Below are 24,227 nucleotides of genomic sequence, written 5' to 3'. Positions count from 1 at the left end.
ATTTATCGTAAAAGGAATATGAAAAAACATTCATCATACCAAAAAAAAGATGTCCTCATATAGTTTATTCACATTACATAAAATAGAATTTAATTTTTATAGATTATAAAACGGATTAAAAAGATGATATAGCATTAAATATTAATCCAAGCAAAAATATGAATAGAAAAACAGTCATGCTAAATGATTGTTTTATGAAAATATGATAGCTGACATTGTTCACCTTTTTCTTGAAAAAAAGACACGTGCCAACATCACAATAAATAAATTGTAATTTTTTCTCTAAAATATTTTGAAAACTTATCCTATCTTCCTAAATAATCTAAAGACAAATTTAATTTTATAAATATCTTTTCTATTTAGTGAATTCCTAAAAGAATAAATATTAGCTTGTGGTTTATTTAAAAAAAAATGGTGCACTTTTAGATAGCTTTATCCAGAGCGCGCGTAATGGTAAGCTTCTCCGTTTCGAAACGTCTCGACGGGTTACTTACTATGTCGCGCGTCAAACCATGCAACATCGCAAAATAGGAAGACATGAAGAGCATAGCGCGATTACAAATAAAAATGGTGACCCCATAAAATCATGCATCGCTTTTCATTGCACATTTGCAACAATAAAGCAAGTACGTAGATCTTCTCATAGAGAAAAGAAAAAGGTAAACTAAAATAATCATATCAGTACGCTATATATTGATATTGAAATTTACCCTTTAATTAATTCACCGAAAAACTGAAATACTTTCTTTGACCTTTATAATGGGTGGCGCGATAAAAGGCCTTACAAAATCCATTGGTGATCCTATAATAAAATAAAATCTAAGACTGCCACAAACCACGTCAAGGGTTTATTTCTATCCCCAAGCAATAGTCCGGCTTTGTTTTAATTTTTCTTTTTTGTCAGATGGATGAAATATGTGTAATTTATATTACATTTATATTTTAATCACTCAATTTAAAAACAGTTATAAAATAATCATTAAATTATCTTAAAGTTTTTTTATTTAAGTTATTAAATTGTTAAAATCGTTATTTTATGGTCTTTTTTATTCTCATTATTACTTGTATCAATCGAAAGCACTCCTCTTTCTGTTCTATAGTTCAGATTTTTTTTCATGAAACAATTTTGAATGTCACAAATATATATGCAAACTAAAATCCAAACAGGTTTCTTCTCCTATCTTTGACACTTACCATCAGATCAACTTAGATATAAGATATGTTCTACTACTTATCGATGGGTAGTGATCCATCGGATCGACCGTCGAACCATTTCTTGAAGCTCGCTAGTCAAACTTTAAAAAAAAACAAACTTAATAATCCAGGAACTTAAATAAAAATCTTTTGGATAGTTCAATAACTTAAATGAAAATTTTCGAATAATTTAGTGACCATTTTGTAACTTTTCGAAGTCACGTGACTAAAACGTAAACTTGCTAATAGTTTAGTAACATTGGGTGTAGTTTACCCTTGAAATATTACCTCTGAAATATTTCAAAATGTTGATATTTAGTACAACAAGGGGGAAAACAAGGAGGAAGTTGTGTTAGTATGTAGGAGGCTGATTCACCTAAACAGACAGAGAGTCGGAAAGGACAAGCAGATGGTTGTGAGAGTTGAGGAGGCTGATTTGCAAAGAATAAGGACTCAATGATTTCTAAAAGGGAAAAATTTCAATTTTGTCATTGTTTGGGAGGGTATTTATAGTTAGTTAAAAAAAGGAGATTATTTATAGGAGATGCCTTATTGTCTACTTGCATGATGTGGCAAGGCGGTTATCATCATGGGTTACGTAAGGGACATACATAGCGGGACCCACTCTATTACTCCTTCAAGCAGTATGAGGTTGTTACGCCTAGGTGGGTCCCAGTGATCCTTAGAAGGAGTGTTGAAACATATAGGAGTGTTCACACTAAAAGGTGGGTGGCCTGAGTGTTATATCTTCATTTGTAAACTTGTAATTTTTTCGAACATATTAGTTAATAGAACAAATTCATTGGTTACATTAATATACTTCGTATGATTCTCCTCATATGGTTTTTGCACGCAAAGCAAAAATGGAAGTAAATGTTGTGCATTGGTTGTCCAATATTTAAACTAATACTAAATGGTATTATGTGATTAGATTGTAATACGAAAAGACAACTATATTAGTAAACGAAACTAAACATGTCATTATTCTAATCGAAAATGAGCAAACTGAATGAAAAACTAATATGTTGTCTATCAAAGCCCAATTAGAGAGATGTTTTGTCTTGGGCATCGGAACAGATGACTCCTAGAAGATAGAGACATAGATGTGATTGACTGGACTGATAGTAAATCAGACTGGACCCAAGAATAATAGATCCTGAATCTGTTTATGAGTTTATTCACTTATGATATTTATAGTATGGGATACCTAAATCTTGAGTGGATGACAACCTATGTATGCGTGACTCATACACTTTGATGTAAGTAAAAGCTTGAGTTCGAATAGATAAGGAAGCGAAAGATGGTGCATTGAGTGTACAACTTCTACAATATGTAGTGTCATTCATAATAATGGAATTCATAGCCCAATACATGGGTAAATAATATCCTTTCATTAGCATTATATGGTTTATGAAAAGTAAACGTGACCACAAGTCATTTGTCTTTTTAATGAATAACTTGATTACTGTTTGATAATCATTGACTTTTCATAAAAGAAGATGTAATGATTACCATGAGATAAAATAGGATCATATTGAAAGAATATATATTATTCCAAAGAGATTAAGGATATCCTATGAGGTTAACATACTTATGACAAGATCATTGGACGAGCACTGATAAAGTTGCTTTCATAATTATATCCTCTTGGGGAGAGCTCAGTCACGATACTATAGTGGAATGATTTCGTGTCTGAATGAGTTTATAATTAATAGGCAAAAAGTTGAAATTTAATTATAAATCATTTGAGCCTCAATTGCACATGTCCAATTGGTTATTCCGCTAGCTTGTTGAAACCAGAAATGAATTGCAGGATGAAATAAATGAACAAAAATGGATAGAAATGATATGGTTAGAAAAATGGGTTACATTCAAAAATGAATGTGGTTTTCTCACTAAGTATGGAAATGAACTGATAATTAATTTATGGTTTTCAAATTATTATTTAATTATTTAAATAATTGAAGTTTGAAAATGGAGTTAAATTAATTGATCATTGTGAATCCAATTAGATGTAAAAAAATTAAATATATTTTCTCATAAATTCTTTTACAGTAAAGTCTTCATGATTTTAACGAATTAAAATTATGTAGAGAAAATTATTTAATTGAGAAATTAATTAATTTAAATTAATTAAGCAAATAATATTTAATTTGAGAAATAGAAAAAAAACATATATTGGGTTGGAATAAATTATAAAGTGTTGGGTTAAAGTCTAGGAAACACATATAATTGGACCCGATATACGAGAGGCTCAATTCCCCTTATATGGAATACATGGGACGACAAACCCTAGTATTCCTATCTAAGGTTGTCGCCCCTCTCCCTAAATAATAGGGAATTGAGATTTTTTCTATCAAAATAATATTATTTGTATTCTACCACTTCAACTAAGATTCTACCAACTCTTCCTATATATAGATGGCACTACTAGGTTTCAGATCACACCAACGAAAAGAGAAAAACACAAATTTCTCTCAAGCTTTCAATATTGCTATTCTAGCAAAAAGTAGTGGAAATTTATTTTAACAATAAATTATATTTTTTGGGAATTGAGAATCTACCAAATTCTATTTAAGAGAGATTTACTTTCCCAATGAAAGTAAAAAAAATATTTCTAGTTCTGTATTTGATTCGATTTGTTCGAGCCCACACTCGAAGTAGTTCATGTTACGAGAATAGCAGAGAAGATTGTTTGGTTAAAAGCCGAGAATGAAAAGAATTCGTCTATCTGAAAACACAAGTACGAATTCGGTTTAAAGTTTATTGTTATAAATATCACAAACCGAGTTAGTTTCAAAATTTTTATTTTTCGTTGTGCAAGAAAACTATTTCTAAACAAGATTTTTTCCAACATGTTACACCTAGGTCGATCCCAGTGATCCCTGGAAAGAGTGTCCAAATGTGTAAGAATGTTCACATTAAAAAGTGGGTAGTTAGATGGAGGAAGGAAATCTCTTCTATTAGCGGCAATTAGTGTCGAGAAGTCAATCTTGAGGGCTGAATCAGTTGAAGATGGCACAACGGATGGGGGTGAGGAACTGCCCTTAGATATCCACCAATAGCTCTTTTGAATGTGCCATGTGTCTGGGTTTAGATGGTGCATAGTGGTATAACACAAAGCAATGCGTGTAACCACATTACAATTTGTACCTATATTTGTATAAAATTGTGCACATATAAAAACAATTAAAATTTAGAATAGTAATATTACTTTAAAAAATTGGATACTAATATAATATATTAAATATATATATTTAATTATGCTCTAGTTTATAGATATTCTTTTGCACTTTTAGTTTTTATACTTTAAATTCCAAAAGTTTAGTCTCTCAATTCTTTTGAAATTGATAAGACAATCTAAAGAGGTTCATTAAATTAGATTATATCACAATTTTAAAATAAAAAAAATTGACACTTAAACCAATTTAAAACAGCATGAAAATTGTGAAGGAACCCTTCGACGACCTCACAAGTAGAAGTCAAGTTTGATGCCTTATACAAGAAAGAGACCCATGATTCAATATCTGGCATTGTTATTATAGACCATGATGGTCATGTCCTTGGAGCTTGTACTAAAAAAAATTCATGCATATCTAGCCCAAGTGCAGTTGAGGCTCTTGCATGTTTCCATGGCCTTGAATTTGCTCTCGGTTTGAGATTTATGGATGTCATTGTTGAAAGGGGTTGTGCTTTCATTGTCAATAAACTTAGGTCAAAGGGGACAAATCATTCCAACATCAGTGGGTTTATCCAAGATGCAAAAAGTTTAATAAAGGGATTTCATAGTTGTAATTTTGGTTAGCAAATGAAGGTGGGAATTTTATTGAACATCGATATTGGATTGAAGAACTACTTGTGTAACACCCCAAAATTTCTTAGCTTTTGATTATGCAAGTTTGTTAAATAATTTAATTAGGTGTGTTGGTTAAGTGCCTGAAAGTCTATTTTAGGTCTTGAGTTCAAATCTCGCTAATTACAAAGTAGAAAAAATAATAATAAATTTTTGCTTCCATGCTTGCAAACCCAAGTGATAGAAATTGTATTGATTTCCAATTTTGGGTAAGTTGAGGGGAGTAGATTTAGTGGGTATTTAGTTTGTTATTATCCCCTAAAAGCCTCTCAAGTATCTTTTCTTTCTCTTTATCCCGTTTTATTGTTATTTTTCTTTCTTTCTTTATTTTCTTTTCCTCTTGTCGACCGTTTGTTTTTTTCTATTCTGCCATTTGCCTTCCTTCTTTTCTATGCTGCAAAAAAATCTTTTTTTTGCACAAAAAGCTCTGTTATTACTTGTTGTGATTCCGTTGTTTCGCTTATATCTTTCCTTTCATCGTGGTGGATTCGAACGAGGTTGGTAAGTTGTTTGAAAGGTTAATTTTTTTGAGGTCAGGGTTTCATTATTCGAAGTGAAAATTCATTGATAAATTATTTTATGAGTAATGTTGTCTTGTGGGTTTGTTCTTGTGGTCAAGAGAAAAGCGTGTGGTGGTAGACGAACCTCCCACAAATTAAGTTTTTGGAACGGTTAGAGTTGTTGTAATTTTGTGGAAAGTGCTCGTTTGTGGAAGTTGGGACTGTTTTCTTTAATAAAAAGGTAATTTTAAATTTTTGTGTTAAATCAAAGTTGTAATTGTTAGGTTTTGGAGCCGTTTGTAGGGTTCAAAGAGTATGATTGTGTGGTGGATCATTCTCCCTGTCAGGTGTATGAAACTAACTCGAAATATCACTTGAAACTCGAGAAAATTGCAAAACAGTGGATATTTTTGAAACTGCTTAGCGCCACATAGCTGTGTGCCAAGTCGTCTGGTAGACTATGTGCGCCACACGGTCATGTTTGATTACATGACTTGGATTGGTAGCCCGTGTGGACCACATGGGCTAGTTTGTTAGGCCGTGTGAGCCTTTTTAGCCAATTTTAAGTTCTAATTAGGGGTCGAATAAGGGACTCAAAAATTAGGTTCGTGGGCATCATATAGGTCCGGAAAAGCATAAGTTTTAGTTTGTATATACATAAGGGTAAGCTTAGGAAGTATGCTAAGTATGTTGTGTTATGTATAATCTATATGCTATGCTATGTTCCTTAAAAAAATATATATGAATATGCATGTCATAAGACTTATGGTATATGTATGTATGATTATGACTAATTTTATCTATATTTTGGGGTAGGTTGTGACATGATGGAGGGAATACTATATGACAGTTCTTACTGCAACCATGACGACTAGACTGCAAAATTTCTGTTTGGCAACTCAGTTGCATATTTATGAATGGCATACCAACACATATTGGTGTGATTGGATGGATGAACTCTTTTAGTCCTAATTGGTGGGATTGGTTGAACAGAGATGGTGCGTAGCGGATGGGGGTAAGATATGATATGATATGATATGAAATGTGCTACAAGATAATATGAAATCTGATATGATAAGATATGATAAAAGATATGCTCCATTATGAAATCTGATATGCTATGATACAATCTGATTCATATATATATTTACCACGATACATGGGCCAAATTACACACTGAGCGTAAAGCTCACACGTTTGTCTATTTCTTTTCAAGTGATCCTCAAACATAAGATTAGACGGGGACTCTGGAGCTCGGATTTCACACTTTCGACTTAAGTATGCATTGGACTTTCTTTTGTTTATATGGACATTTTGGACATTTTGGACATTTTAAATTGTGTTTGGGACTTTATTGTCGGCTTGGTATTTATTCTATTAAACACATTTTCCATAACCGAAACTTTAAACAAATGGTCAATTTATGAATATATAATGCGTTTTCCTTTTAAAGGCAAAATTTTCAAGTAAATTTTTTGCTACCAAGCTTTTGCTAGAAATTCAGTATTAATTTTTTGGTTACGTAAGAAAAATTAGGATAAATTGGAACTGTTTTGATGTTATTAATAAAACGCGATTTTCATTAAAGTATACTCGTGTTTTTTGTAAAAAATAAAAAATAAAAGCTTCGTTCTCAACATGATATACAAATCTATTTCTTTAACAGAGAAATGAGTTTTTCACGAAAATTAAGCAACATTATTAACATTGTTTTCTAGGGCATATGAGTGAAAATGACATGACAGAATTGAACAAAGAGGACTTTTTGATGGGCAAGGCATTAGCAAATTAAAGTTGTATAAGCACTACATTTTTGGGAAGCAAAAAAGAGTTTGATTCACTAGAGGAATCCATAACACGAAGGGAACGTTAGATTATATTCATTCTGATCTTTAGGACAATCCAAAGTGCCTTCGAGAGGTGGAGTTAATTATATGCTAACTCTTATTGATGATTTTTCCAAAAAAGTTTGGGTATTCTTCTTGAAGCAGAAAAATGATGTGTTTTCCGCATTTAAGTTTTGAAAAACTATGGTTGAGAAACAGCAGGAAAACAGATAAAACATCTCCAGACAGATAATGACTTAGAATTCTGTTATGTTGAATTTAACGAATCGTGCAAATCAGATAGGATCGTGAAACACTTAACAGTTTGTCATACTCCATAGCAAAACGACGTTACAGAATGAATGAACAGAACGATCATGGAAAATGTTCGATGTATGTTGTCAAATGCTAATTTACCGAAGTCTTTTTGGGCTGAAGTAGCCTCTACTGCATTGTTTTGATCAGCCGATCTCCACCTGTTTCCATTGAGAAAAAGACTCTACAAGATATATGATTTGGTAAGCCTGCTAATTATTCTAATTTAAAGATTTTTGGATGTCTTACGTATGCTTATGTTGATAATGAAAAATTAGAACCAAGATCTATTAAATGTGTTGTTCTTGGTTATAAGGCTGGTGTAAAAGGGTATAAGTTATGGTGTATTGAAAATAGAAAAGTTTTAATTAGCAGAGATGTTGTTTTTGATAAAAATGCTATGTTACATAACTTATCTCTTAAAGACTCTTCAAATAAAGAACAACAAAAACAGGTGCAGCTTTAAATTGATTTAGTCTCTACAACAGATTCGACTCCTCAAGTTAGTACAGAAAATTAGAACAGAGTCACTTCTTCACCACAATATTCTATTGTCAAAAACAGAACTAGAAGAGAAATTAAACCTCTAAAAAAGTATGCCAAGGCTGATCTAGTTGCTTATACTTTAAATGTGGCTAAAGATATAGATGGTAATATTTACTATGCAAAAAGAGATGGAGTTACTCTACAAGAACAGAACATGGGATATTGTGAAGCTTCCTAAATGTAAGAAGGTTGTTTGTTGTAAATGAGTGTTCAAGAGGAAAGAAGAGACTCCAATAGTTGAAGAACTCAAATATAAAACAAGGCTTGTTGTAAAGGGTTAAAGTCAGATTTCAAGTGTGGACTTCATAGATGTGTTTTCTCCAGTTATGAAACACAGTTCGATTTGAGTCTTGCTTGGTATTGTGGTCATGTATGATTTGGAGTTCAAACAGTTAGATGTAAAAATAACGTTCTTGCATAGAGAACTTGAGGATGACATTTACATGCAATAACTAGAGGGCTTTACAGTCTCAAAAAAAGAGGACTATTTTTGCTTGTTGAAAAAGTCCCTTGTATGGATTGAAACAGTCACCAAGGCAGCGATATAAGAGGTCTGATTCTTTTATGACTTCTCATGATTTTAAAAGAAGTAGCTTTGATAGTTGTGTTTATTTTAAGAAGAACAGTGATGATGACATGTTGAGAGCAACGAAAGATAAAGGAGAGATAATAAAGGCTAAAACTCAGCTTAGTGAAGAATTTGAGATGAAGGATTTGAGAGTAGCAAAGAAGATACTTGGTATGAAGATTCTCAAAGATAGAAAAACAAGTAAATTGTACCTAAGTCAGAAAGGGTACATTGAGAAAGTTCTTTGCAGGTTCAATATGCAGAGTACTAAGCCTGTTAGTACTCCTTTAGCGGCCCATTTCAGACTTTTATCAGCTTTGTCTCCACAATCAGATGTTGAGATTAATTACATGTCAAATGTTTCATATTCTAGTGCAGTGGGATCTCTTATGTATGCTATGGTTTGTTCACGTCCAAATTTATTATATGCAGTCAGTGCAATTAGTAGATACATGGCGAATCCCGATAAAGAATACTGTAAAACAGTTCAGTGGATTTTGAGATACTTACGAGGCACTACTAATGCTTGCTTACAGTTTGGAAGAAATAGAGATAGATTCATTGGGTATGTTGATGCTAATTTTGTTGGAAACCTTGATAAAAAAAGATATCTCACAAGTTCTGTCTTTACAATTGAGGGTTGTGCAATCAATTGGAAAGTCACCTTGCAAACTATTGTCGCTTTGTCTACCACTGAAGTTGAGTACATGACGATTATTAAGGTTTGTAAAGAAACTATTTGGTTAAAAGGGCTCTTTAGTAAAATCGATATAGGCCTTCAAATCAGTACAGTATATTGTGACAATCAAAGTGCTATCCTCTTTACGAAAGATCAAATGTTTCATGAAAGAACAAAGTACATTGTTGTTCGGTATCATTTTGTTCATAATATTATTACTTGTGGTGATATTGTTATGAGCAAAATCAACACTCATGATAATTCTGCAAATATGATGACTAAATCACTTCCTATAACCAAGTTTGACCATTGCTTAGACTTGGTTGGTGTTCATTGTTGAAGATAAACCCTTAAGGGGTTTTATGAAAGAGATAGAAATTATTAAGGTGAAAATTGTTAGAGTTGTGACACAAATTCTTATTAATATAAAATACAAGTGGCAAGATAAGGGGATCCATGAGGGTGAAGGCTGAAGGTCAAAGGCCCAAACGGTATAGGCTGCACAAGAAGAATTTGTATAGAAGTTTACTTCCTTCGTTTGATATTGATTTGAATAAAGTGTTTCAACTTTACTGCATTACTTCTATTAGATGTTGATTAAAATAATGTTTTCTAAACCTATAAATAGACGCAGTCTATACTCCTTATAATTACTTGAATTCGACATAGTGAATTTTTTTCTTCTCTGCAGGTAGTTTTTTTCCCAAAAGTGTTTTCACGTAAAATCTATGTATTCTATTTTTTTTTATAGATCTTGTAGTTCAAATATGAGATTTAATCTTGACCCATAAATCTTGAACGAGATACATTGTATACAAGTGAAATTATAATATTATTAAAATAGTTATTTTCACTAATTTGTCATTAACTTAATCTCATTTTTTTAAATCCACATGAACCATATATGTTTTAACTGTGTTAATAATTTGGACTAAAACATAACATTGTTAATACAAGGATGAAAATCATAATTTTACCCTTTTATTCCTAAAATTTCTTTAAAAGTTAAGTTTAGAATATAAATAACTTAAACAAATCTTTTAATATTTAAAAAAATAATGTTATCATTTTTATATGATAGAAATTACAAAAATAATATAATTTATATTATGAAATTAAAAAAAGTTCAATTCAATTGGTTTATAATTCAACATTGTTTAATTCACTTCATTTTAATTCTTTATGCATAAAATTTCATATCGTTAATTCATCAAATATTAAGGGCAAAACATAGAATATTTACATAATAAAATTCCAACAATTAGTAATCTAGTTTTCTACACATTAGGCTACAAAGATATGGACACTTTTCTTCACACTGAAACATCAAAAAGGCTTTTCACATTGAAGCATGAAGCAACCTAACGCTACAAATACAAGCATTGATATGCAGAGACAAGTATGATCAACTCCTGCAAACACCATAAACGCTATTCAATCATTTTCGTACTTCGGAATTTCGTATATACAACATAGCAGCCAAAACATATAATATGAGAAGTATAACCATTAGCCTCATTCTGTCTATCTTTGATATCTTTTAGCCAAGTTATTACTTCAACCTCTAGGTAAATCTACGACAAATTTATACCGTCTTAATCGAGTTTGATATTGTTGTTATTGTTATTTAAAGTTATGAAATTGCATTTCGGGACGATCTCCTCAATGTTGTGTAGCAGGAAAGGAAAGATGTACCTGACAGTATTAGCTGGTGAACAAACAAATTACGGGATTATAGTTAGTTCACTGCTACACCATCTTCAAGAACACGGAATATGGTAACTTTCAGCACAATCTCCTTTGTGCTAATCAGCTCGAATACACAAACATCCCCTTCATCTAAATTATTGTCCAAGACAAATTCAGCCCATCCTTTGCTAAACTTCCAACTGCTCTGCCCATAAATACATCGGACCGGCCACTTTTTCCCTTCGGACACCTGAAGTGTAACAATCCCATCAACTCCGTTCAGGTATCTCAGAGCAAAGCAGCGAGGGATATGCTGCAGAAGCAAAAAGGAGTGACAACCTTTGTCAAAAAATATTTCAAAGCTCAACAAATTATATCAAATCATATTTCAAGGGCTTACTAAAAATATTCCCTTGTATACATAGGATGGTCGTAGGATAACCCTGCAGAAAGGATTATCGGGTTTGAACATTGCAGCTGCACGTAAAGCAATCTGTTTTCCTTCTGCAGTTGCATCTCGCCGTTTCTTATGATCGCTTCTTGGGGAGTTCATGGCTGGAAGCTCTTCTTTCACAATGAATTTGCCTAATGACTTGTATTCATCTATATCTTTCAATGAATTAGAGATGAGAAACAGTCAATAACGAACACCCTATACAGAAAGCATTTAAGTTCAAGGAGCTTACCGGGTTCGATTTCTTGTTTTATTTCTTTGGTGTTCTTTTGTGTTCCATTCAAGAAATTCAGTCCACCTTCATCTGCGGCACTTGTAAGCTCAACCCCATTAAACTGAATGCCTTTGTCTCGAGTGGATTGAACCGTTACTCGTAAATCATCCACATCGTTTTTCTGATCAAGAAATGTAGAGTTCTTACGTTTCTTCCTATCATGATCTACACATTCATCAAAATCATCATCAATCAAAAAGCATGAACTAGATGATGTAGGTTGAGAACGCATAATCTGAGCAAAGGCACCATCTTCTACATCTTTTAAATGTTTATCGTGACCAGGTTCTCGAGAATCATTTAGACCATTAGACTGATAGTTTATCTCCGAAGCATTAAGATTATATATATGAACATTAAAATGCGAATTCCCGTCATATCTAAAAACCAAGAAATAACCACTGCAGATAGAATAGTATTCAACAAACACAGTCCAACCACAATCAAGCCACACTCTTTTGTTTTCTTTCCTCAATTCCACTAGCCAGAGACGACCACTGGGAACGTTAAGTGTAGCGATCGAAGAGAGCTCATGACCAAATTTCTTGACAAACTTATTTGGGATCTTCTGTAAGTACAGAAACCAAGTTAGAATCCGTTTCAAAATCTAATGAACTAGAAGAGACAATGCACTAACAATGATGCAGAATCAATGAATGATCATAATTTCGATACATCATTCAGTTTTATCACAACAAAGCATGTTTTTAATTGCTTTGAACATTGCAGCTGAAAAACAAAGATTTACCAATTAAAAAAACAAAAAAAATGTCAATATCTGGGAAAAATATAATATAAGCCATATAGTGGTTGTAACAGTCATTGATGATAATTAAATCAAAAGGGCGTTACAATAACCACAACTTGCAATTACTTTAATGCAATTTTTTCATGGACAGTACCCAAAGAACAGATTTTCAAGGTCAAAACATGAAATAAATTGGAAAAAGAAAACACCCATTATGGATATTTGAAAAGATTAGTGGGAATCCAACTAATTGAACAGATCAAAAACAATATAATAAGATAATGAAGCAAGCAAAAAGTGTTCGATGATCCAAAAGGTAAAGTAGAAATGTTAACAGTTGAATCTTTTTGATTCAGCTTTTTACAGCAACCAAATAAAGCTTGAAACTTTCAAGTATTTTTTTTTCTTTTCCTCTTTAATTACTGTAGGGGAAAGACTGGTTTGTATGATCCAAGTATGTTCTTGAAACTTGGAAAATAGGTTCAATTTTGATGCAAAACCCTTAAATTTGTTTTCTTTGAACTTCCATACCAACTAAACAAGTCAAAAAGAAAGTACCCTTCATGCAAGTTTACAACTTTTCCCAAAGAGAGCGAGAGAACAAGGGAAAATAAAGATGGAAGGAAATAAATTTTGCAACAAGTTTACAACTTTCCCAGAGACCAAACAAAGAGAGAGAAAGAGAACTTAACAAGCTTCTTGTCATGAAGAATGGAGGCCACCATTAACTTGTAGAAGATGCAGGATTTCTTGTGAGGCAAAGATGGACCCGTTGGCTGTGACATTGTTTTCTTTTGGAGTAGCTGGCTTTATGTTGTTCGACCATCAGACACTCAGAGGCTGTGATGATCAACTTCTTACATTCCTTTGACACTTTCTATGCTATATAATAAGATTTTTCTTGTTTTTCTATTTTATTTTCTTGCACCATCCATCAAACTTACACTTTTGTGGGGTCCAACTACAAATGAAGCCAGAATCAGTTACATTACAATAAATTCTAGTAGAACTTTCTTGCTTAACATTAATCTTGATTGACTAAATTTTGGATTAATTGAAATAAATTATTTTATTTTTTAATTAATTCGAATAAATAATTAAATTTTTTAAGGTGAGTTAGATGTTTACAACTTAAGTAAATTAAATAATAAATTACAAAAAATTCAAATAATCTTCAAATTTTAAAAATATATATATTTTTAAGATTTTTTATAAAGAATATATTTTAAAAAATATATCTTTTTATAATATATATATATATATGAAAGTCTAAAACTTGTATAAAATGTTAAATTATACAATTTTAATTTCTTTTCCTTGGACATAAAGTTTAAACAAGTAAATAAACAACTCAAATTTATATTGTTTTCTCATTTTCCTTTAAAAGAAATTTTAAATATATATAGTATCATATCTATGTTCTCTAACTAGAAATTTAATTATATTTTCAGCAAAATTTTAATTTAACTTAATTAAAACTTTTTAAAAAAAGTTTAACTCAAACAATTTTATTTCATTCGAAAAAATTTCAATAATAAAATAATAACCACCAACTCAACTGTGATAAAATTTGATCCAACGCCTATCTCCACCTTTTCCATAAGTAGAAGTTTGGCTTTAAAATTTATTTCATGTCAAAGGATATGGTAAGTATAGTTTATAGAACAAACTCTTTACTCTAGACTAAGATCTGGACATGAAGGGTTTTTGTTTTGCACTCCACCTGCTGTTGGGTTCATAAAAAGCTGCATATTTGAATCAAGGAGTTTCAAAACCTGGTTATCTCTCTGATGTTATGATTGTGTAGAAACTAGAATGTTGCAAGCTGTCGCTCTCAACAAGTTTAAGATTAGGTGTTGATGAAAAGTGTAGACAACATAAGTTTCCTTGCAATTCAACTAAGACTCTCATAACGCCACGACTAATAACAAACAAAGTGAGACCTTGCTCCCAATGTGTAGTTTAGCTTATTGATAAATGGTAAACATCTTTTCAAAATACAAATGCAAATCAATGACAAGTATAACTATTATGAGAAAAACTTATCAACATTCATGAAATATAGGATCTATAATCTCTGTTGCTATCTGAAAGCAGTGCCACAAATTTTCAGCAGTAAAAAAGCTTAAGCAATATAAGACAGCAGCTTGAAAGCAACAAGAGGAATGAAAATTTCAATTTCAAACCAACCAAGCAGACCATAACATCAAGTCTAAAACACATTTTCCCAATCGGGTTCAACATCAACTACATTGGAGAAATCTACTAACAAACCTAGTCAAGCCAGAGAATTTTAGTATCCATTATCTTAAGCAGCTAAACATGCACAGCAGCTAATTTCTTATGGAACCAGATTGGTTACACCGTCACCTGAGAAGAACGAGTTACTTAACATAGTTTTTGACATTCCTGAAATTTCCAGCTCTATAATCTAAGATGGCTTAACTTAGCAGGCATTTCATTGAGACCGGTGCATTAGTCCACCGCTTTCCATTACACGAAATACAGTAACTTTGAGCACGATTTCCCTTGATCTGAGCAGTTCAAAGACACAGACATCCCCTTCTCCCAAATTATTCTCCAATGTAAATTCATACCATCCCCGACTGAACTTAGCCTTTCCTCCTTTATAACGACATCGTACAGACCACTGTCTCCCATCAGGAAGCTGAAGTTTAATGGAATCCGAAACCCCACTTAGATGTTTCTCAGCAAAGCACGATGGTAAGTACTGTAAGAGAAAAAAAAAAAATTTGAAATGCACAGAGGCATGCTATAAGATGAAACTGAAAAATACATGTATGGCACATCATATTCAATGCTCACCATAATACATCCCCTGTATAGATATGATGGTCGCAAGACGACCCTGCAGAAAGGGTTAATAGGCTCAAATGCTTTGGCCGCATTAATTGCTCTCTCTCTTTCTTCAGCTGTCACGGTTCTCTTTCGGGCAGAAGCACTTTCATAACATCTAAGGCGCATGTCAGCATCATCTTCACGTCCAGCAGATGAATCCTGAACATCTACAGTTCATTTGACAAATGATCAGAAATTCCAACCTCGCAAACTGCAAGACAAGAAGAAAAAATTTTAGTTAAAAAGACTTACTAGGATCAAACTTTCGCTTCCTCCCACGCTTTTTTGGTTCTGGTTTCATAGCACCTGAACCTGAAGTACGCAATTTCACCACATTAGCGGAATTTTTTAAGTTCAAATGCATTAAATGGAAAGCCATACCTCGAATAGGTTGATTATTCACAGCCTTTGGATTTTGACGATTGACATCACCACCCCAGTTTATGCAGTTGCTAAGTTTAGAGCCACCAAACATATTCTGCAGTGCTGGAGATATGCATTCATTATCTTGAAGTTGTTCAAATGGATATTGTTTTCTGCGATTGTATTCAGTACCAATGAGAGCATTAGGTTGATAGTTTATTAATGATAATTTATTTCCGAGTTGTACAAATTAAATATACGAACACTGAACGTGGAATTTCCTTCATATCTGAAAGCCAAAACGTAGCCAACACAAATATAATAACGCCCTAGAAATTCCTGCCAAACTTTCTGAAACCAAACGGCTTTCTTTATTCCTGCACGACAAACATGACCATCAGGAACAGTGAGCGGCAGCAACGGAAAGTTCACATCAAAGATAAATGTAATCCATATACGGTAAGTATAATCATAATTAAAAATGAAATCCAAATATGCTTTTTCAAATGACCAAACCTTAATAAAAGGGAAAAAGATTTAATCTAAATCCAATTAATCTTAAATTGGAAGTGCAACAGGAACAGTGAGAGCGGCAGCAACAGGAAGTTAAAATCAAAGAAAAATGAAATCCATATATGCTGAGTATAATCATAATTAAAACTGAAATCCGTATACACTTTTTTGAATGACCAAACCTCACTAAAAGGGAAAAAAGTTAATCTTAAATTAAGATGTAGCCATATCATTTGATGCATATTTGAAGAAATTTGCCAGCAGTAGAATCCAAAGAGAGATGTCAAACAAACAGATGATAAAGTATGGATGACAGTCAAAAGATTCCTCATCTATGTATTATTCACCAAGAATGAAGGTTGAAATAAATAACATAGATTGAATTACCTTGCAATTGTCAAAATTTGTAGAGATTACCTTTTATAAAATTTGGTTCTTTATCTGAAAGTTAAACAAGTAATAAAGCCACATCATATGAGATCCTTCCTGGAATATGCACTACTCTATATAGATCCTGTTGCACTTCCAATTTTCAGGTTTCGATAGATTTTGAATCATATTACAAACATCCATCCTTTTACCCGAGCAAACAAACAAGACGGAACTGGACTCAGATACCCTATTTATGGCAACAGATCAGAGATTTGTTTTACTGTTATATAGACTTGATATGTCTCCCCACTCCTCCTTTACACTAAACAATGCATACAGGAAGATCAAACCATATGCATAAAAGATAAGTACACCTTGAAGAAGTATAGAGGATCTTGACCAATCTCTGCCTGATATTCTAGTCTCCCAGACTGTTATTAGACCAGGAAAAATAACCCCACTACCCATTTGAATAAGGCACAAGTTATTGAGAAAGGAATTGAAAAGTTCAATTTGTCTATGGTCCCCTAGTATGCCTCCATCTTTCTTATACGAGGAGCAAACTGCACCAAGTCACAAATGCAACATCATTTACTTTCACCCTAAACCGAATGCAGCTGATCATCTCCCACACCTCTCTACTGCCTTCTGTATGGATGACCCAAGACAAAAGTGCAATGCTAGAGCCCACTAGAAGAGCCATCATCAATCTGTGTGTCAATAAAAAGGGAACTCTCCACTAATACGATATCCACCAAAATGCACACCCACTTGCCCTGCCATATGGGTCAACATAGAAGCTACGAGCATACCCCAATTGATTCTGTAGGCACTCTAGTTTTGCTCTAGATTTGTTTTGTTACCATCAAGAAGACCATTGTAGGGTGATGTTTTTGAACGAGCTCATATCTTTGAAGTTTACTCGAGCCCTTGACAATTCCAAACCAAAATACCAATATGTGGAAATAGTTGTTGCTAACTATTAGTGTTAGTTAAATGTTACTTGAGTTTGTTAGTTAAGTTGTTACAATTTGACTATTGACAGTTTGTAGTTTTATAATTGCTACATGTACATATATACTACATTCATCTAAGGGAAATGCATGTTAACAGCTGTGTAAAAAATTCCTTTCTTCTATGTTCTAGAATAATACCAAAATTACTCGGATGTAGTTCTTCATCTTAGTTTCCTTGAGTAAATCTTTATCTTTGATTAAACCACGCACCAAATTAGTATTACAGTCTCCTTTTTGGCACTTGTGATGGCGGATAACAATCATTCACACGGTATTAGAAGGTATTACTCTGAATTGTTGTTCTTCATCTCAACTTCCTTGAGTAATTTCTTTATCTTTAATTAAACCGCACACCAAATTGGCATCAAAGCCTCCTTTCCAGCACCTATGATGGCAGATAACAATCCTTCACATGACCTTAGAAGGTTGGAAGAGTTCATGAAAGAACCTTTTGGAGAGATGCTTGCCAAAATGTAGGGTCGAGTAGAATCTAGAACATATCATTGTTGCTTTGAGAAATGATATTACAATCACGAATCTCCAGCAAACGCAGGTTATGAGTCAATTATAAAGAGAGCATGAAGTTCATTCTCAAGCTTCTCATGCCACGCATAAGAGACCACCATTTTTGCTACGAGGCAGACTAAGGTGGGGTTTCCTAAATTCAATGGTGATGATTTGAATGGATGGTTGTTTCAATGCAAGCATTTCCTTAGTGTGGATCAGACTCTTGATTTGAAGGTAAAACTTGCAGTTATTCATCTTGATGGTTGTTTCAATGCAAGCATGCCCAGCAATGGCACCAAAATTGGATCAAGTTACAAGGTGGACCGGATGAGATTTCTTGGGAGGATTATGTGTAGGTATTGGAGGGCAGATTTGGGGACAAGTATTTTGGCGACCCCATGGTTGAGCTTCTGAGTCTCAAACAAACCGATACAATTTTTGAGTACCATGATCAATTTGGAACGTTGTTAGGCAAGGTTAATATTACTAAAGAATATGAAATTTCTTTCTTCCTTAATGGCCTAAGAAATTGTATACAACCACCCGCCAAGATGTTTATGCCAAAAAGTTTGACACATGCTCTTAATTTGGCTAGACTCTGAGATACCACTATAACCGGTTTACAACAAGAATTATACCCATTTCACAAGAAACCTACTTTTATGTCTTTGCACCTTACCCAACTCACCAAAACCATTAATAAGCCACAACCACTCTTACCAAATCCGAATACCAATATTCACCTTATAACTTTCAACCCACAAAACAAAAATGCCAAGATTCAATTAGTGTTGATTCTGATGAAAAAAAAGACCAAGGGATTGTGTTTTTGGTGCAATGAAAAGTATGAGATTGGTCATAGGTGCAAAAGCAAGCAACTCTTCTTGATTGAGTTGGATACTGTTGGTACAAGGAGAATTGGATACAAAGATGATGGGAATGATAAAAATCCTCATATTTCAAAAAGGGTTATTGGTCGAGCTAAAAAGAGGCCTTTGCACATATTGATCAACTCAAGGAGTGCCCACAACTTCCTAGACCTAGAAACTGCTAAGAAGCTAGGATGCAAAATTACTACCGTGAAGCCTATGAAAGTTATGTGGTAGAAGGCAACAACCTCACATGTACTTCCATGTGCAAAGACTTGCAAGGGATGCTGCAAGGTACTACTTATGACTGATGTTATGTTACTACCATTGAGAATCGTGACATGGTTTTTGATATTCAATAGCTCGAGACATTCAGAGTAATTCACTGGGATTTTAAAATTTTGCACATGGAATTTTCATTGGATGGGAAGAGACATATTTAGAGGGTCTCAACCTAATAAGATGGAGTCTATAACCAATAAGGGAATGGGAAAGCTGCTGTTAGAATGTACTGTGATCCAACTTCGTTGTTTAAGTATGCAAGGGGTTGATGACTCCTCCATCAATACTATGTCTATAAGTGTTGATGAAAGTGAGTTGCCTACAGCAATTGCCTCAAAGAAAGGTTACCTCAAACATTCGACAAGTTAGTTATTCTTGTCATTGTGGATAGACTGACTAAGTACTCTCAATTTATTAGTTCGTCTCATCCATACACTACATGGACAGTTGCTCGGGTCTACATGGATAATGTGTTCAAATTGCATGGGCTACCTAATACAATAATTAGTGATCGAGACACCATTTTTCTTAGCAATTTTTGGCAGGATCTGTTTCGACTTCAAGGGGTGGAATGGAGCCATTCAACAGCCTGTTATCTGAAAACGAATGGTCAAACTGAAGTAGTAAATCGCTGCTAGGAGACATACTTGAGGTGTATGACCAGTAAGCATCCTAAGGCATGGGGTAGACGGCTTCCTTTGGCAGAGTGGTGACACAACACCTGACCACCCTGCTCTCAACACAACACCTTTTGAAGCTTTGTATGGGTACCCACCACCCTTGCATGTTCCCTATTTTCCATGCAACCCCCAAGTACATTATGTTGATGAGAGTTTGACAGCTACAAAGGAGATGTTAAAGGTTTTAAGGCATCATTTGAGCAGAGAACAAAACGGGATGAAACAACAGGATGATCAGCATTGTTCTGACAAGAGCTTTAATGTTGGAGATTGGAGTGATTTGAAATTACAACCCTATAGACAGAACTATCTACATGAAAGGCAATTTCAAAAGCTTGCTCTTAGGTATTTTGGGCCATACGCAGTGATTGATAAGGTGGGGGCTGTGGCCTATACATTGGCTTTGCCTAGCCATTCCAAGTTGCATCCAGTTTTCCATGTATCCTAATTGAAGAGGAAGGTGGGCAATCAACAATTGAAGGGAGTATCTTTGTAGAGAAATCTACCTTACAGTAAAAGAAATTTCCATCTTTTCAGCCTTGTGGACAAGGCTTATCTCAAGGGGAAGGGTATGATACGTGGAAATAGCTGTTGCTAACTGTTAGTGCCAGTTAAATGTTAGTTGAGTCTGTTAGTTAAGTTGTTACAATTTGGTTATTGACAGTTTGTAGTTTTACAATCGCTGCATGTACATATATACTACATTCATCTAAAAGAAATGTATGTTAATACCAGAATTACTCCCGATTGCTGTTCTTCATCTCAGCCTCCCTGAGTAAGTTTTTTATCTTTGATCTTTGATTAAACCACACACCAAATACAAATTGAAAAGACAAACTCAGCACACGAAAGTCCTAGACGCGCAGCTTAAACTCGACAAGCCACAGCAATCAAACAAACACGACCAGACTAAGAAGAGGAAAAAAATCAAAAAGCGCAGCGGCAAATACTCAGAGATTCGAAGGTCAACAACCACGAAACCAATTAACCGAATGTCAACAAGTCAAAGAGACAAAGCGAAAAAGAAGTCAAAGCTCTATCAATCTAAAGCAGATAAGTCAATACAACCAACAACACCGAGAACAAAGCACAAACCTGACTCCGGCTTGCTGTACAAACAAACTCAGTCGAGCCCTCGAAAACCAAAGGCCAAAACAGAGTCCGCACAAAGCTCCGAGTGCACGAGCGAGATCGAGTCGGAAAAACGCGCTACCCACGAGGCCACGACACAAATATCGGCGCCCTCAGACCAACCAACAAAAAACGAGACCCATTGAACCTCCTGAATTGGAGCAGAAAATGGAACCGATGAGAAGCCCGGAACAAGCCTCCAGAAACCAACACTGAACCAGAATTCCAAAAGCCCAAGACAAGCCAAACACCACAGGCTACAAAACGGTAACAAAAACCCGACCCGAGCAAGAGAGGAAGAGCAGAATTTGTAGAAAGCCTGAGCAAAGGAGAGAACCCAAACTAGCAGAAAACCCAAGCAAGAGATCCCAGACAAAAGGCGTGAGAAACTAAATCCACTCCATGAGATGGAGAGAACAGCACACAGTGATGAAAAGCCCCAAATCAATTTATTAAAAAGAGAAGAAATCAAGGGGGAAAAAGGAGCCCGAAACCAGCTCAATGAGCCCTACGATCGACGGGAGAAGTTAGAAATGCAAGCAAGGGATCATTGTAGCTCGATCCTTTAATACTAAACCCGACCTTGGTCTTTTAAACATGTTCTTAAAGATCAGTTCCAAGTAGAAATCGAGAGTGCTTTCTAACATAAGCTTTCGACCCAATTTAACTCCACCAAATATTATTTAATTATATAAATTATAATAAATTCTTTTTGTAGTTTTTATAATTATATACAAAGCATTACTCAATTACCTAACTTATTACAATAAATCTCATCGGTTAGATCGGTTTGATTAAAAATTACCGATTCTTAATCTAATCAGTTAAAAGTTATTTTTCGGATTGATCTCTTAATCAGTTTAATTTAATTTAAATTGGTAAGATTAAAAATTCAAATACTCATCCGTTTTAAAAATTCAAGTCTAACTGTTAATGGTAAGGTTAGAATTATTTTATTAAATTTATGGGTGTTGTATTTTGAAATAAATAAATACTTATTTAATAATTGTATAACATAAAAATAATATTGTAATAGATCTAAATTTAACATAAAATTTTCAATAATATTAATAATTAGATTTATATTTATAAAAAGTATAAAGAGATTAAACACCTTTTTTTTTAACTTAAAAACTCTAAAATTTAATTTTATAAGCATATAAATAAAATAAGATAATATTTAATATTATTATAAGATTAAGGATAGCTCCTAAACCTATTTCAAATTATAAAAGCAAGCATGGAAGTAAGATAAAATGAAATAAAAAGAGCTAAAAATTATATACTAAAGTTTTAACCCAGTTGTTGTAATATAAGTTAAGTGCTTGAAATGAATGGGAATATTTTTAGTACCAAACTATAAACAGTAAACAAACAGAATGTAAAGGAGTTGTTTATATAGTTCGATTTATCTACATTTATGAAACTTAGTTCAGCGAACAATATTATGTAATAACCCGATTTTTGTCGATGTCAAAGAGTTCAGCTTAGGATCGAATTTTATTTAATCGAGATAGCTTGAGTATTAAATCGTGTGTAGTAATTAGTTAATTATGAAAATTAGTACCGACATTTATAAGGTGATTTATTTAATTGCTTAAAGAAAATAATACTTGGACTAAATTGTGTAGTGGTTAAAATTAGTTGAAATTGATTTGAATTCATATAAGGGCTTAAAAGAAAATAAACCAAGGACTTGAATGAAATTGAACCATAATTTAATATTAGGCAGTGGAAAGAAATTAACCTTGCCCATCAAATTCCACTACCATTATTAACCATGAATCATGGCTATTAAATATTAAAGATTTAAGAAATAAACTTTACTATTATATTACTAACATTATTAGTCATGTGCTTGCTAAGGAACTTGGGTAAACTTTTCAAATGATTTTTGATAAATTATCAACTTTAGATGTTAGATTAAATTAATAAATTGATTATAATTTTTAATTGTTATTTTATAACTTTGGTTACCATTGTTGGGAAGAAGAAAGAGAGTTTGAAATTATAAAAATAAAAATTAATTGAGTAACTTGATTCATGTTGGAGAAATTTTAGATTTAAATTGAGTAGTGTTGAGTAATTAGGTGATATTAAAGAAAAATATTATTAAATTCTAAAGGATTTATTTGTAAGAATTGAAAGCCATTAGAAATTATTATTAAGTAATGATAGTTTGAGGTCCTTAAGAGTATAGATCCAAGTCGATTTAGATTTGACTAGGTAGATTGTAAAATACATGAAATTTGAATATTAAACTTTAAAATGGGCTAAAACGAAAGGTTTAAATAATATGTTTAATGATGAGAAATTAATAGTGTTTTCATATTCGCATAAAAAAGTGTTAACATCATACAGAGATGCAAGAAAAAAAGTCACATGATTTAAGATAAAACATCGTTAACTATTGTACTTAGTGTGAATTTCTTTTTTAAAGGTAAATTTATTAATTTATTTGATGAATAGAACCATACAATTCAGAGAGAAAATAATACCAAACACTCGTCGTAGATGGTGAATGACAAGCTTCATCAACACAACAAAGGCTTTAACATCAATATCAATAGAAAATTATGACACGTTGACAATTAGCTTTGTTACAACTCAAGCATGACATATCTGGGGTGATTACAAACACTTAATACGACAAGAAAATCAGTCTCGAATGGTCCAAAACGGCGAGCAAAAATCGACAAAAGAATCAAGCATTCACCAAACTAGAGAAGACGACAATAAAAACATCCCTAAAATCACTTGTAAAACTAAGATTACATGCATAAACAAGACTAAAAAACATGCTACAAAAGCAAACAAAAACTTCTAAAACTGAAGACTTATTAAACAATGAAAAGACAAATAAAAATAAATAAAATTTAAGACAACACGAGTCTAAATCGACACGTGAAATCATTTATTATTCTGAAATACTCTCAAAACAGAAATAAATTAAGAAGTTGACGAAGAGCCGCCCACTTTACAAAAAAAA

The 24,227-nt window shown here is 33.1% G+C and overlaps 2 protein-coding genes across 3 annotated transcripts; both read right to left on the bottom strand.

Moving 5' to 3' along the window:
- Positions 1-10,651: 10,651 nt before the first annotated feature.
- Positions 10,652-13,617, bottom strand: LOC108461581 (B3 domain-containing transcription factor VRN1-like). Of its 2 annotated transcripts, none has more exons than XM_017761459.2 (5): positions 13,339-13,617; positions 11,857-12,466; positions 11,571-11,779; positions 11,177-11,483; positions 10,652-10,893 (listed from the first exon to the last, which is right to left on the bottom strand). In XM_017761459.2, the coding sequence occupies exons 1-4, from the start codon at positions 13,429-13,431 to the stop codon at positions 11,220-11,222; spliced, it is 1,176 nt and encodes a 391-aa protein (XP_017616948.1). In that variant the 5' UTR covers positions 13,432-13,617; the 3' UTR covers positions 10,652-10,893; positions 11,177-11,219. The 2 variants fall into 2 exon arrangements, with proteins under 2 accessions (XP_017616948.1, XP_017616949.1); XM_017761460.2 differs by having other exon boundaries at positions 11,571-11,773.
- A 1,176-nt stretch (positions 13,618-14,793) lies between these two features.
- LOC108464189 (B3 domain-containing protein REM19-like) lies at positions 14,794-21,914 on the bottom strand. The gene is made up of 6 exons (XM_017764338.2): positions 21,203-21,914; positions 16,133-16,245; positions 15,887-16,041; positions 15,758-15,817; positions 15,473-15,672; positions 14,794-15,377 (listed from the first exon to the last, which is right to left on the bottom strand). Exons 2-6 carry the CDS (start codon positions 16,153-16,155, stop codon positions 15,105-15,107), a joined length of 711 nt encoding a protein of 236 aa, XP_017619827.1. The 5' UTR covers positions 16,156-16,245; positions 21,203-21,914; the 3' UTR covers positions 14,794-15,104.
- Positions 21,915-24,227: the final 2,313 nt, after the last annotated feature.

The sequence above is a fragment of the Gossypium arboreum genome, chromosome 13, assembly GCF_025698485.1.
Source record: "Gossypium arboreum isolate Shixiya-1 chromosome 13, ASM2569848v2, whole genome shotgun sequence".
Lineage (NCBI taxonomy): Eukaryota > Viridiplantae > Streptophyta > Magnoliopsida > Malvales > Malvaceae > Gossypium > Gossypium arboreum.
This window is presented reverse-complemented; position numbering and strand designations above follow the sequence as displayed.

Coding starts and splice junctions, on each gene's coding strand:
- LOC108461581 (XM_017761459.2), bottom strand. CDS start 13,431: ATGTCACAGCCAACGGGTCCATCTTTGCCTCACAAGAAATCCTGCATC. Junction 12,467..13,338: donor TTCTTCATGACAAGAAGCTT/GTTAAGTTCTCT, acceptor CTGTACTTACAG/AAGATCCCAAATAAGTTTGT. Junction 11,780..11,856: donor AAAACAAGAAATCGAACCCG/GTAAGCTCCTTG, acceptor ATTCATTGAAAG/ATATAGATGAATACAAGTCA.
- LOC108464189 (XM_017764338.2), bottom strand. CDS start 16,155: ATGAAGGAAATTCCACGTTCAGT. Junction 16,042..16,132: donor AAGGAAATTCCACGTTCAGT/GTTCGTATATTT, acceptor ATACAATCGCAG/AAAACAATATCCATTTGAAC. Junction 15,818..15,886: donor GAATAATCAACCTATTCGAG/GTATGGCTTTCC, acceptor TGCGTACTTCAG/GTTCAGGTGCTATGAAACCA.